Here is a 15664-nt window from a genome sequence, read left to right as displayed (position 1 = left end):
ATTACGCAGACAGACAATTAACCAGTTTGAAACGATGCTGATGGAGTTAAACAGCTGTTGGCAATACTGGAAAAGTAAGTTGACATAGCATGCTGTAAATACATATGTTTACATAAATATCTACACAGTACATAGTAAAATATACATTACATTATTGTCATTTAACCGAATGCTCTTATCCAGAGCGACTTACATGGTTTTTTTTACATGCTATCCATTTATAAAGCTGGATATTGAGGCAATTGTGGGTTAAGTACCTTGCCCAAGGGTACAACAGCAGTGCCCCAGCAGGAAATCAAACCAGCAACCTTTCAGTTATAATTTCTGCTCCTTACCACTATGCTATACCAAGTAAAACACTTTTCCCATTAAACTCATAGCAGTCCTCAAAGCAGTCCTTTTCAGGGAAAAGTACAGTTTAATACCTTTCACGTTTCATAGTCCAAATGGCTATATATTCTATATTCTGGCTATATGTGTATGGAATGTTGACCATGTGGTTTGTCACCTGGTCCATATTCTTAATCTTCTAAGAATGGTGAATCTCATTAAATGTTCTTGTTACGTTAAACAGATTTAGAGACAATGGAAGCTGGTGTCTCAAGAAGGCTCTTTTCATTTCTGCAGGAGGTTCTACCCACAAGTAACTATTTGATCCATGCATTACTAAGTTATTGACCGCTGTTCTTCTGTTAGGGGAGTGATTAGGTTTATCAGCCTCTGGTCTTAAACTGTGGACACATTGTGTAAAACTTTGTGGCATCTGCTCTATTTTTTATTCACTCTATTCAACACAGGACACTTAACTGTAACCTGCCTGAATTCAGAGATATCTCACAAATTGGAATTATTACACCTGAAATAATATAATATGAATGTACTAATGATGACAAATGAATGAATGTACAGACATGTATCATTAGTACTATGAGTGGCTGCTATGACCACCAGAGGCCTTACAACCCCATAGCCTTCTGCTGGCTCAAAGTGGAAGTGAAGTGGCATTGGGTTTAGTTAGTCATTGGATAGTGGGAGTTCTGGGAAGACTAGGTTGCTGCTAGAGGTGGGTGGTGTTGGTGGATCAGTCTTTCCTCGGAGCCAAGTGGAAAACCAATACATTGCATTGACGGGGACACTGCAGAGGACAAGCTGTTAAACCATAATCCCCACTCACTGTGGTCAGATTCCAATTGCAATTATCCAAACGAGTGGGGGGGGGGGGGGGGGGGGGGGGGGGGGGGGGGGTCCTTCGCCTCCAGGAAACATTCCCAGTCTGGCTTTCTAAACCTGGTCATCTAATTGTCTCCCAGTTTGACTGGCTAAAATGATTACTTCTTTCTCAACCTCAGCTGATAAATGGTGCATGATGTGACACAAAATGACTGCCAAGCATCGCCATTTCTGCTGTATACCCTCAATAGAGCTTGCTGGCCATATCTATGCTGTACAATGTTATTCTGAAACAAATGAAACATTTTGATTAATGATAACAGAAATCGTTTCATTACAGCATGCTGTACAACAGAGCATAGAGGAAATGTTACAAAACATAATTTAGCCTCAAACGTTCACATTGTTTTGCAAAACCATGCCATACTATTACACCAATTCAAAAACGGAAGCAGAATTTGGGGAACATTTCCATAAACACAGTATCTCATAATGAAACACAATGAAATGAGAGTGGCTACATGTTGGTATTTCTACCAACTATAATTTAAGCACTATACTCTGCTTGATGCGACAGCAAGTTGATTTAAGATTTGTGGAAAACTGAGATAATTTAAAGTCCTCCTATATCTACATCTATGTAAACCCTCTATAAGAGAAAAATCAAGCAAATGCATTCACACTGACCCTCTGCACATCTGCTGTAGGCAGTGTGGGCTACATCTTGCTCTGCATCTTGCAAGCCTCTATGCACTCTAGGCCTTAATGTATGGGTCCAAACTGATCTCATCTGGGCTTCAATGGAGGTGTTGCTCTTTTTTGGAAAGCCCACGTGGGGCCAACACGAAAACTCTGTCAATGGTATTGAAACTTAAGACACACACTACAACCTAATCACACCTTATAAAAACCAAATGGCCATTGCAGAATGAACAGCCAGGTAAAACAACCACGACTGTAACATGACTGCTTTTTACTGTAATGCTGTGGAAATAAATTGTTTTTAAACCAAAACCAAAACGCCTTAATTTGTTGTGCTGTGCGGTCTGACACCTTTGAAAGCAGGTCTGTGGTGTTGTGCATTTGGCCCAATTCAGTCGTATCGATATCAACAATGTAAAAGTTTCCATCACCAAGGTAACACTACACGTTCACTGCTTAAGGCAGTCTTACAGCCTCAACATAGACTGTGCGATGCAATCAGGATTGCAATCAGAATCCAACCCGAAGCTAGAGTTAAAGTAAATCGACATGCAGTCACCGAATGCACATTATGTGACACACGTTCTTTATTGAACGGCCCTGTATTTATCTGTTAAAAAGAAACAGATGGTGACCAATTCCTTTTGAACCTCTATCCCTAATCAGTTTTAAGACTAGTTTACAGATTTCACCTTTCTTCGCTTCTTCCAATCCAACTACTGAATTCCAATCATTTCTTTAAACATAACTGAATCGATAACGAGCTATTTGTCCAGATGTAGCCTATCGCGCATCGCAAGGCGCTGGGATTTACTCTGTTCGGTAGGATACTCCTGTACTTTGTTACTGCCTCAGCGCGGAGCAAGAGGGAGGAGCAAGTGATTCATAGTATATTTAACTGTCCCATTGTTCAGCTAAGTTCATTCTTGCCATGGCTGGGTTCACTATTTGCGTTTTGACAATTTTCTTGTCCATTTTAGTGACTTGGTTGTTTTGGGACTCAAGGAAAAGGTAAGACTGAAATGACTCAATACACATTAACGTTGCGTTATTCGTGAAAATGATCTATCACTATCTACTGTTTCTGCATAAGTATTTCTGATTTGCGTACAACAATCTGTAAAAGCATCACAGGGCATGCACTCACTGTGCGCGATTTGAACTATCATTGAGATGGAGAGAATGGCTAAATCAAATTATTATTTAAACGAAAAATTTAAAAAGTAATTCATAGAATGATGATACATTAAGTCGATCGTATTTGTGAACAACACAGCACAAGGGGAAGACATAATACCAGCATAGTTAGTTTTATTGAACATTTTAATACATTTCAGGATACAGATTTACTTGCACTTATGGCGGGATCACTTGTCCCCCTTAATAACGCTGATTAATTACACAGTATACAGTAATCATTTAGTAATTATTAGAATTGCAGATGGTAATGCCATTCAATTGAAACTGCCCGTGGGAAGGTAAAGAGGACGATTTTCCGAATATCGACACGTACAGCTGACTCAGTTTAACTATAACTTAATGCTCAATATGACACGATGTTTCATAGTTGTGGGTTTTTCAAAGCGATGTGAGCAAAATATCATTGGCCAATATACAAAACTGTGATGCATTTTCATTCCCTCTTACAACAGAAATATGTCTCACTTCACCAAAATCTGTTTTAGCTCGCCGTTAATTGTCATTATTTTGCAAAATGAGAATGATGGAAATTAAATGCAGTTCGGCTGTGGCAGACCGGAAAACTCCTGTCCTGAAGTGTACACATATTGTATAGCTTTGTTTTCTTCACTTGGAAGGTGAATGCGCAATGCAAATCTGTCTCTGGTCTTCTCTCCCTCTGCTAGGCGACCAGGTGAACCCCCACTGGTGACTGGCTGGATCCCTTTCCTTGGAGTTGCCTTCGAATATGGGAGAAATCCACTAGCTTTCCTCACATCAGCTCAAAGGAAATATGGGGATATTTTCACTTGTAAAATTGCTGGGAAGTACTTTACGTTCATAGCCGACCCTTTCTCATACAGTGCTGTATTTCGTCAGGGAAGGAACCTTGATTTTCAAAAGTTTGCCATTGCGTTCTCCCAGAAGGTATTTCAAAGCAGCAGCTGACACGCTAAGACTAATGGCTGTGTAAAAAAAAATGCGCGCTAAACAAGGAAATTGATTTTAACGGACTAAATAGCACCAGCGAGTATTTAAGCCAGTGTTCAGTAGGTGGTATTCTTTGCAAACTAATTATCTCCTTTCATGGTGTCTCCTGTAACTTTCTTCAACTTTTACCCAATTATTTGCCGTGGCAACAGGGTAAAGGGGACAACAACAGGGGCTTTTAATCACCCCAACATTCTTCACTTGTAGGAAACAGAAACAATGAAAGGAAGTACTGCAACTTTCGGTTGTGTTTAAGTCATCTTTAAAGCACTAATGATTGTGATCTAGGATCATCAACACTAAATCAAATCTTGATATTATTACAAGCTGGAACCGAAAGGGCTCCAATACACTGACCATAACATTTTATTTATTTGAGTTATGGTGCTATATCTGTCAAGCTTGTCTGTTGTGAATTTCTGAAAGCATTCTGATTATTTCACTGTCCATGTTTAAATTTTTCCACCCACTCCATTAAGAGGTGCTTCATTTAGGATTTTATTTTCATTTGTATTCATTTTGACAAATGATGTGTGCTTTGACAGACTGTCTGATTGCAGATTTCTTTATGTCTTAGGTATTTGGCCATGCAGATTTCAGTGATCCTATGTACAGCGGCAGGTACAAGGATATCCACTCCATTTTCCGTCAGACCCTTCAAGGACCGGTCCTGCAGCAGCTAACCTCCAGCATGATGGAAAACATACAGATTATAATGCAGAGGGATAAAGGGCATGGATGGATCACAGAGGGGCTCCAGAGTTTTACCAATCGAATCATGTTTGAGGCTGGATACCTGACATTGTTTGGTAAAGAGGAAAAGGCCATGGCAGAGGAAAACAGTGCCACAAAGCAACGTATGATGCGGAAAGCCATCGAAGACTTCCATGCCTTTGACAAGGCCTTCCCTGAGCTGGCAGCTGGATTGCCAATTCACCTGTGCATTAAAGCATTTAGAGCCAGAGAAGCCCTAGCTGAAAAGTTCCATCACAAATACCTGAAAAATAACCAATCTCTGTCCGCGCTCATCGAGCGAAGGATGCATGCCTTCGATGAGATGGAACAGCTTGACGAACTGGGTAAAGCAAGAACCCATGTATGCATGTTGTGGGCATCTCAAGCTAATACCTTACCTGCAACTTTCTGGAGCCTGTATTACATGATGAGGTGAAGGTTATTTCCACGCGACCCAGTGTTGGGTGCATTTTTGATAGCTTGCTTTGTGGCTTTGCGGAGTATTAAAATGTGACACATCCACGTCCCTGTCTCATACTCAGCCTGCCTGCCTAGGATGTGGAACTTGCTCTGACATTTAGAGTGGAATGAATCCTTTAAATCTGTCATTTGGACTTATTTAAGTCAGTGCTACCTCAGTAACATATTTTGGAATATTCCATATTTAAATGTTACCATGCTAAATTATAAATGTGTGTAAATAATGAAAATGTTTTAGGGCCAAACCGGAGAGCCAGTTAGACTGTAATTGAATTTTTCGTGTCTTTAGAAAGTGTTATAGATGTATCAAAATTCCTGTGGGTCTTTTTATACTCCAGGTCACCTGAAGCCTTGAAAGCTGCTCAAACTGAAATAAACAGAGTTATAAAGGAGTCAGATCACAAGCCAGTCAACCCTGGGAGGCCACTCATCCTTTCTAAAGCCGAACTAGACAGCATGTCTGTTTTGGGTAAGTTGTAATCTGTGCACACACTGAAATGTGGTGAACCAATTGCAAGTGTTATGTTACATCCGTATGTTGGATTGGTCGCTCATCTGCACATGTGCTCCAGAGGTTCTTGTAGGCAGAGTTAGAGGGTGGTCGGATGGGGTGCACATGGCTTTAATTTAAGTTGCCATTGTCATGCCCAGGTCCGGTGTGCAGTGCAGTGCAGTTATTCTTGAAGTTACTGTAGACTTGGGTATTCAAATGGAGTTTAATTTGGAATACCCCAGGGACTGGAGGCACAAGGATCTGCCTTCAGAACAGAAACCTCTCACAGATACATTTCCAGACAATGTGCATGCATCAGAGTGCACAAACAACATGTTGACCATATGGCATCTTCACCCCCAAGATATCAAGAGAATGTAACAGGGTCACATTCCACACACAAATGCTGACCACATGGGAATGATATTAAGAGACCCCTCAAACAGCACTTTGACCTTATTGCACTTACCAAACAGGACACACAGTTATCACATTCTACAGCCTCTGATACAAGCCTCCTTGTGTCACTCTGAGTTTGATAAAATTCAAATTATGTTAATTCCAACTAACCAATTCTTGTTAGTCAAATTGTGCAAGAAACATGCAGTTACAAGTCACAATTTCAGTAATTCTGTAGTCATTTTTTTCCCAAGATTTTTTTTTTTTTTTACCAATTTTAGGAAGCATAATCGAGGAAGCCTTGCGTCTTTCCAGTGCATCAATAATGATCCGTATAGCAAATGAAAACTTCACCTTGACGTTGGATTCAGGGAAGACTGCAGACATTCGCAAAGGAGACTACATAGCGATGTACCCCCAAATGATCCACATGGATCCAGAAATCTATGAAAATCCCACGGTATGTCTCATTTATTCAAACCCAAAGAGTCATTCTCATGAATACATCCTATATTCAGTGTAACAATAAAATAATTATATGTCTTCTTTCTAGGAGTTTAAGTTTGACAGGTATTTGGATGAAAATGGGCAAAAGAAGATGGACTTCTACAAAAATGGGAGAAAACTGAAGCAGTTCCTGATACCGTTTGGTTCTGGGGCCAGTGAGTGTCCAGGTCGCTTTTTCGCCATCAATGAAATAAAGCAGTTTTTGACTTTGGTCATTTACCACTATGAAATGGAATTACAGGAAACGGCAAGCACTCCCCTAACAACAGACTGTACCCGAGCAGGTCTTGGAATTCTACCACCTAAACAGGATGTGCCCCTCAGATACAGGATAAGAGAGTGTATCAGTGAAGGAGAGGGCATGTAACTTTAACCTGTCTGCTGCAGTGTTAAAACTCAGCCCATCTGATGCCTGCTATTCTGTCAAAAGCACCTTCCATGATTATATTTTCTATTGCAGCTCATATTTTCATATTGCATAGGGCACCAATGCGGTGTAGTGGTGGGAAACAGGTCTTGTGACCTAAAGGTTGCTGAAGTGATTCCCAAGTGGGCCACTGCTGTTGTACGCATGGCACTTTTTCAAAATTGCATTGTGAAATACCCAGCTGAATTGTAAGCTATCTAAGTCACTGTGGATAAAGGTGTCTGTGAAGCATTCAAAAAATGTTTTAGTGGATGGGCTGTCATAGTTCAGCTTGATATGGAGTTGTCAGGCAATGTCTGGGATGGTATTTTCCCAGAATTTCCCCAAATATATCCACTGGACACACATGAGGTAGCTACAGCAGAAAAGAAACATACTTTTGAAGGTTGGACAGGACACTGAGGACTATTCCCGTGTATTTGGCAACATTATAACACCAATACAAGTATTAAATATTGTATAACTTGAAACTGTGAAATAAAGCTAACCAATACTGTAACATGGTCGTTGTGACAACACTATTGTTGTTGTCATAAGAGTAAATATCGATATTTTAAACGTTATCAATGTGTTATTGGTGTAATCTGCATTATGTCTTCTGTGAATATGAATCATGTCTAAGGCACCCAGAAGCAGAAAATTAAAACAAAATGTACATTGGTTGAAGTGTTTCATTTTCTGTTGTGCTTTATAGACCTTTCCAAATTGTTGCACAGATCTCTCCCAGTCAATTTATATTGATTTCCATTGTCACATTTACATTGAGCTTTAAAGCCCTGGGGTAAATTATTACCAACTGCATTCATCCCTCTATTGTTAAATTACACATTAATTTCAAATAAATTGAGTGGGTCTTTCATTTAGAATAAATAGAGATACATTTGCTTTCATAGTTCATCATTTCATGTTTAACTGTGTTACCAATATTAACACTCATTTCTTAGGCAATGGTGCTATTACAGTCATATTCCCAGCACTTAAGAATGTCCTTGTGGAAAAAGTAACAGTCAGTAGCAGAATATTTTGGATCTTTGACATTTTTGACAAATGGTGGTTGAAGTTTACATTTATGCAATTGTTTGCTGGAATTGGTGAATGTGGTAGTGATCTCTGGTTTGACACTGGAGAGTTGCCGTTTGTCTTATAATGACCCGATTAGGAGCAATTAGCTAGTATATCATCAGCTAGGATATCATACTGCTGGCAATATACACTACGACTGGATGCTATTCCCTATAGATTTAACATGTTGTTATCGGGTTAGTCAAACGGTCATCTAAATTTCGAAAATCAAATTTATAGGTCGATCATGTTACAATGTCCAGGCCATAGGCCGCCTAGGCCATAGTCCCCTGTGATAATCAAAACAAGAGGGCCCTGGACCAATTCTTCTCATCGCACGAACAGGGAGTGAGCGCTCCTAGAGGTGAAGTAACTGTTGTGCACACGCTACCGCATGCATCTTTAGACGCAATGTAGAGGGTCGCGGTCCTGGCTGTAAATAGAGCAATATCCGGAACTGAACAGCGGACTGCACCATTGCTTTTTAGGATATTTCATTTATCGTGGAAAGTGTCTTAAGAGTAACCAAAACAGAAACATAGCTAAATAGCCAGTTTATTAGGAGCTAACAGCCCCAGGAAGACATAAACGAACTGCAGCCATATTTAGCGTCTTCAAGGTGAGTGACAGAACGTTTGATACTGGTCGTTGGTTTTGTAGCCGTGATGTTACTGCTTGACAGCTAGATAAACATCCAGATGAAATATTATTACGTATAGTACTGTTTAGATGTTAAATTAGCGGATGTAGATACAGTAGACTGAGGTATATGGTAATGCATTTTAATATATGCACACCCAATTCCTGTCGGTCAATGAATTATGTTTCCTCTCTAAAACGCTTTGGGATACTTTGATGATTTCGTCGATGTTTAAATACAAATGCTTTTTGTTGTATTGGTCAGATTGTTCATACAAACATTTATATATGATGAGATGCGTGGTTTGTTATGTTTACACAATTGTTACATGAAGCAGAAAAGATGAAACGGAAATACCTCAGAGCACAATATTTTCAATAAACTCAATTAGGTATTTCATCACAAATGTCTCACCATTGCAGCTACATTTCTGTTCGCTGTTGTTGAACACTGCCAATTAATTGTGGGAATAGTGTGTGTGTAAACGCATGATCTTGAAAATAGCCTCTTTTGTTCTATTGTAGCAAACATGATCACCCACCCTGTTTTTTTTTTTGTTTTTTTTTCAAGTGGTCAGGGCTGGTGTTTATCTCTCTCTCCCCACGAGACAATGCCTTTGACTAATATGTGGCTGTAAACTGATTGACTATATGTGTAGATATTAGCTAAAATGAAATTCTTAGCTTCATTTGCGCAAATTATAGTTCCATGTGTCCATGAATTAATCCTGAAAAAAATCAATAATTATTGCAACCCCTCTCAAAACAAGGCGTAGCGCGGACGTCACAGCGGTGGTTTACAGCCATTGCACTGTAACACGTCCCTACAGCACCACGGGGGTTTGACATATGTGCCCGTTATAATTTTATATCTTCCAGACATTTTATCAAGTGCATCGGAACAATGTCACTTTACCCGTCGTTAGAGGACATGAAGGTGGATAAATTCATGCAGGTAAGATTAAAGTTTAGGTCTGTATCTATGAGTGGTAGACATAAAAGTGTCTTGCAATTGGTTAAGATAAACAGATGATTTGAAATGTATTCATATATATTTTAGTTCTCGAATTGCCAGAAATATTGGTAAATTGTGCATGCATGTGCACACTCCAGGAGATGTTGTTTTATTTGTATTTAAACAGTAATTTGGACTAATTTATACTTTTTCTGTATTTGTACATAATTTTTTTGTCAGGCCCAGAGTGCTTATGCGGCAAGCCCATCAAAGCCAGCTGCACTGCCAGAGGCATCCAATCTCACTTCTGTTGAGGAGAGCAATGGTAGGATATGACTTTATAATGCGTCATAAAGACCTCAGAAACCAACTCTGAGGTGATTCTGTGTGCTGTAAATCTTTTCACTGTAGAGATAATTTAAAAAGCACTTATTTGGAAGTCGCTCTGGGTAAGAGCGTCTGCTAAATGAAGTGATATAATGTAATGTAAAAGGAATCTCAAGAATATACATATTTTTGGTTCTTATATAACCTTTTGTGTATTGTGACATAATAAAAATAAATGTTGTGTTAGAGAAAAAAAAAGAACAGTGCTGACCTGAATCCTTCAAGGTTCTGCTTTGGGGAACAGTTTTGTTGTAGATTATGTTTGCTTGAACACACTCCCTTTTTCTGATACATCATATGATAGACTGAATTCAACACTCATGCATATGGAAGTCAATTAAAGCAATGACGTTGCTATAGAAATATATGTCTATGATTTGTCGGCATGGGTTTCGTTATTGTAATTCATGGTATTGATGCTGAGACTGTGTCCCTCGAGTCCAGTGTTTATTAATATGCTTTTTGCATCTTGTAGCAAGCACAGACCACTGTATTAGAGGCTATGGTACAGAATTCTGCATTATTAATGTAGCATTGCTGGATAATTGTGCGATGTAAGACAAGTGACAACAGTAAAAGATGAAACTGTTTTTCCCTTTGTGTACTGTTAAACCCAACATTTAACTACAGATTAATGTTTTATGTGGTGGTGTGGACTCCTGTTTTAAATAAGAATAGGTTGCTATCAATGCTGCATAATGAAATATCAGATGTTACCAAAACACTAATTAAAAAGGAAGTACAGACTCCTTTACAAGGAGTGTGTGTGTGTGTGTGTGTGTATGACAGTTAAAAAAAATAAAACATTTGCATCTCATTTCCAGGGACTGATCAGGAATGATTGAACTTTTTTTATGTCATTGCTCCACAGGCCTTTACCCCAAACTGTACCCAGAGCTGACAGAGTTTATGGGTCTGAACCTCACTGAGGAAGCTGTGCGCCAGGCTTTCTCAGTGGTGCCTGTGGAGGACTACTCTGGGGTAAAGTTTTTCCTCATAAGAATAGATTTAGTATGGCTGACAGTAGGATGTGAGTAATGGGTGGTTCATTGGAAACTGTTGAATTACCCTATAATACTAGCCTGAATTGCTCCAGTTAAATGTAAGTCAGAGGTGAAATATGAAAAGTAAGCAATTGTAATATCTATACTATGTAAACAGCACAATCAGTCTTTGAAACAGGTTGTACTTTTCACTGCTATAATTCTAGTGTGTAACATCTATATCAAAGGCCATTGGTGGCCATTTTTAAATAAACACAAAAAGCATGTTTCAAGATATTCTCTATCTGTTATGGTCTCAAAGTGCAATAAGTAACTAAATACAACATAGCAGTGGTCCCTGGTATTAGAACTGTTTTACTTCCATTGCCCTGTTTAACATCCTGTTGTTCACCCTTCCCGTTATCTTGTTTTTAAGTGTGATCTTAAAAATAGACCCTTTCTGAAGTTATTTCTACGTGAGATAATTCTCCATAAGTAGGTCTGATATTAATCTGTCATTCCCTGATGTGTCTTCTGCTTCCATTTTCTACGCTGTTCTTAGAAACCAAATAATGTTCTGCTCTTTTCCTACCTGCAGCAAGTTGCTACAAGGTCATCTGCTCTGAGTTACATGACTGCCCCAATTACGGGGAATGACTGTGGAGTCCGCAGAGCTGAAATCAAGCAGGGAGTGAGAGAGGTGATCTTGTGCAAAGACAACGAGGGGAAGATTGGATTGCGCTTGAAATCTGTGGATAATGTAAGGCACTAATCCCAACATCAAAGAAAAGGCTACCTTTAACCTGTTTATTATTGCTAAGGTTTATCTTTAAAAAAATGTCAAGCTTGAAATGATAGGCAGGTGTAGATGAATAATGGGCAAATCGTGGGTGTTCAGTGAATATCAGAACCATCACAATTTTGTTGTTTCATTAAATATTGTTGAGTAGAATGATTAATAAAGCAGATGTAGATACATATTCCAGAGGAAAACGCAGATATTGTAAATACATTTATGAATGCACTCCACACATTCACATAGGCAAGAGTATTACAAGTTAAGAGAAGTTGCATGGTTGTGCGTGTAGTGACACCGGTGCAGAGGCCATGATGTTGGCGATGTTTTGCAGGGTGTGTTTGTCCAGCTGGTGCAGGCAAACACAGCCGCTGCCCTCGGAGGCCTTCGCTTTGGGGACCAGGTGCTTCAGATCAATGGAGAAAACTGTGCAGGATGGAGCACAGACAAAGCCCATAAGGTGCTGAAGAACGCACCTGCTGAGAGGATAGCATTTGTGGTGCGGGATAGGTGGGGCTTCTCTCTGCATTATTCATCTCAGGTGACAGTCGCACAGCTAAAATATTAACGTGGTACCCGACCCGGCTTCAGCTTACCGTCCTCTTTTACAGGCCATTCGAGCGCACAGTCACTCTGCACAAAGACGCCAACGGACAGCTGGGCTTCATTTTCAAGAAGGGAAAGATAACCTTCATCGTTAAGGACAGCTCTGCTGCCCGAAATGGACTGCTCACTGATCACCATATTTGTGAAGTGAATGGACAGAATGTTATTGGCCTCAAGGTAACAAAGTTTACTAGAAGTTTACTGAACTTAGGCTAATTTCGCTCATATTCAGTGCTTTTATCAAAGGTTAATATGTACAGTGATCTGGCACTATCTGGCAACAGCTTTCCCCTCAGTAACCAGTACTTGATCATTCTGTTATTCAGCCATATGGAGTCAGTATAAGGTGTTGCTCTATAGTCATCACATTTTGCTCAGACAAGTGTACAAAATGAAAAAACCCCTAACAGTGTGGCTCACATACAGATCTATTCATCACCACTGCCTATGACTCTGACTGAAGGTGAGTCACATCAGAAATACCCGTGATTTCACGAACACTGTAGTCACTGAAGTGTCAGTCTCCCATGTTTTCTTTTTGTGTTTCATGCATTGCCTTTTTTTTTTGCAATGAAAGGTCAGTCTTTGCCTGTCTCTTCTTTTGTAGGATCCCCAGATTTCTGACATTCTGAATTCTGCTGGAAATGTAATCACAGTAACTGTCATGCCTACGGTAATCTTTGAGCACATGATGAAAAAGTAAGAGCCATTGCTTCCCCCCCCCCCCCCCCCCTTTTTTTTTTTTTTTTTTTACAAAAAGCATGAAGGAAAAACAGGGCCAGATCTGATGTTTTGGCTTTTGTCTTCATGACTGTAGAGGTCCTTGTTACGTGCAGTATACACACAAACACACAGACACACACACAGACACACGTAGACATATGTGTCCAGTGGCACCAATGGAAACTACTGTATGTATTTCTAGTGAAAAACCTCTGCGAAAACCCATGAAATAGTTCCTGTTCTGTGCTGCTAGCTGGTTGCATCATTCATTCAGTGGGAAATGTCCCTTGACCTTTACATTGGTTTGGTTTGAGTCTGTGTGACTGTATCTGTACCTACTGGTGCACCTTTTGAGCACTAATATTTCACGTGTCACCTGTATACAGCACTTTAAAGGGAATTCTGACATACTTTAGGGACAAATGAGGGAATATTGAATACAGTTTATTTATGTTCATTCTTTATTGACACCCATCAGTTCTGTCACAGCTGAATATCTTTTCAAAATGAGAAGTATCGGACATAATGGATATTTCTAAATGGACATTTATAAAGAGGCTACTGGAAATCCTCAGAACAGTTACATTTCCACACACTTTCTCATAACATATTTGAGCTTATTTTGTTTGGTTTTTTTTTATAGAGTGGTATGTTTTTTTCATTTTCAACCTTTTTCACCAAGCTATTTTTTGTGACTGCCAGTTGCACAGACATAGGCTCATCTCACCACGACAACCTCACGGCTGGCTTTGAACATGGGCGTTTTTTTGCAGACATATTTCAGTCCTATGTCGTTGATTCTTAAAAGCACTTGGAAAGAAACAAGATGTGCAAAAGCTTTATATTAAAGCCCAAGTCCTGAAAAAGCATTCAAAGCAATTTTTAAAAATGATCAAATTTCATCTTTTCCAAACTGGTCAAGTAGAGGGCCACTGACAATGATGTCTTTCAATTGCAGGATGTCCTCCAGCATTGTGAAGAGCCTGATGGACCACTCAATCCCAGAAGTATAAAGTTCAGTGTGATGTGTTGCAGCCATACTATAAGGAACCTTTTTGCTGGGATTTTACTAGTCCCTGCTTCTCCACTGCTTTCTGCCCTGAGACAGCCCACAAATCCTGTCTGTATCCCGTACATGAGTATTTGCCTCATTTAAGAAGTGTTCTACAGCTACTGAGTGAAAATCTGTTTAATGTGCATTGTGCACATGGATGCGCACAAACAAGTTCAACTACTCCTTTCTTCAACAGATCGATCTTGTCCGTTAAAAATATCCAGTATTTCATTACATACGTTTCAGTTGCTGTCTGCATAAATCAAGTTGCTCGTTAGGACAGGATGGTTTAATGATGTTGTTTTACACAGAGGGTAATTTTAACCTTTGTCTGCATTTATTTAATTACTTATTCATTCATTTATTCATGCCTTTATTCATGATCTGTCTACTTTTGCCTTTTGTTTAATAAACCCATTCTAGGGAACTGCTTTGTTATTTCATCATTAATGCGTGTAAAGAGGTAATAAATGCCTTGCTACATATAGCTTTAGGTTGAGTAATTTACAGCAAGCTTTATGCCATAGCTTTCAAATGTTGAATTAGTAAATTATGTTATTTCAGTGCTTGTGTAGAAATGCACAACAGTAATTTCAAATTTTCTCTGAAAGCCATAAAAGCAACAACAAACAACAAAAAAACAAGTTTTGTGGTTGATGTACTTTTATACCTAAGAGATAGTGCATTGATCCCCTGGCAAAATAGGGTTTGTAGTTTCAAATAGATGAATACTTCCGATGATGATTTTAGCACACACTCTTATGCAATGCCTTATAAGTGTGCATCATCTGTGAATGTCACACTCATTCCACAGTTTGCCAACACTTTTATTGTGCTGAAATTCTATTTAAAAGTGACTACTTACCGCACATGGAGTATGGTTTTAAAGTTGGTGCTATATTTGACCGGGGGTAATTTGGAAATTACAGTAGTAATTGAGTATTTACCACTACCAACTTTCCATATATAAAAATCATAGAGCATGCAACAAAAAATAACAGAAGTCCATATGTCTCATTCATTTCACCCAATTATGATTTTCAAAGCATGTATCCAATTAGCAAAACTGAATCAGTGTAATGTATAATGTGTGAACATTAATAAAGCCACATATTGATGCTTGTACCTTTTAAAACCTCTTAACTGCATTTTGTTGAAATGCCTCCAAAAAAGGAGGTTGCCTGATGATGTTGCTGGAAAGGATCATGAGGCATTCTAAAGGACAGGAGTGGTACCGGTTTAACAGATACAGGTAAGAAAACAACAACTCATTTTAACTTAGTTATCTGTCCTGAGAACAAAGGACTTTATTGATGTAATGAATGAAAGAAGAACCATTTTTCAGAGGTACTGAAACATGGTTTATTCCAGGCATAC

At 39.1% G+C, this 15664-nt stretch overlaps 2 protein-coding genes across 2 annotated transcripts; both read left to right on the top strand.

Annotated features, from left to right (window-relative positions):
• Positions 1–2803: 2803 nt before the first annotated feature.
• Positions 2804–7702, top strand: LOC118770442 (cytochrome P450 7A1). Its single transcript, XM_036518109.1, has 6 exons — positions 2804–2883; positions 3738–3978; positions 4619–5208; positions 5595–5725; positions 6430–6608; positions 6702–7702. The coding sequence occupies exons 1-6, from the start codon at positions 2804–2806 to the stop codon at positions 7020–7022; spliced, it is 1542 nt and encodes a 513-aa protein (XP_036374002.1). The 3' UTR covers positions 7023–7702.
• Positions 7703–8525: 823 nt separating this feature from the next.
• On the top strand, positions 8526–15391 carry LOC118772763 (syndecan binding protein (syntenin)). The gene is made up of 9 exons (XM_036521354.1): positions 8526–8763; positions 9663–9738; positions 9979–10063; positions 10997–11106; positions 11707–11868; positions 12239–12414; positions 12516–12687; positions 13118–13209; positions 14192–15391. Exons 2-9 carry the CDS (start codon positions 9688–9690, stop codon positions 14244–14246), a joined length of 903 nt encoding a protein of 300 aa, XP_036377247.1. The 5' UTR covers positions 8526–8763; positions 9663–9687; the 3' UTR covers positions 14247–15391.
• Positions 15392–15664: the final 273 nt, after the last annotated feature.

Source organism: Megalops cyprinoides, chromosome 2 (genome assembly GCF_013368585.1).
Source record: "Megalops cyprinoides isolate fMegCyp1 chromosome 2, fMegCyp1.pri, whole genome shotgun sequence".
Taxonomy (NCBI): Eukaryota; Metazoa; Chordata; class Actinopteri; order Elopiformes; family Megalopidae; genus Megalops; species Megalops cyprinoides.
The sequence above is the reverse complement of the archived record's forward strand: the minus strand, read 5'-3'. Positions and strand labels throughout refer to the sequence as shown.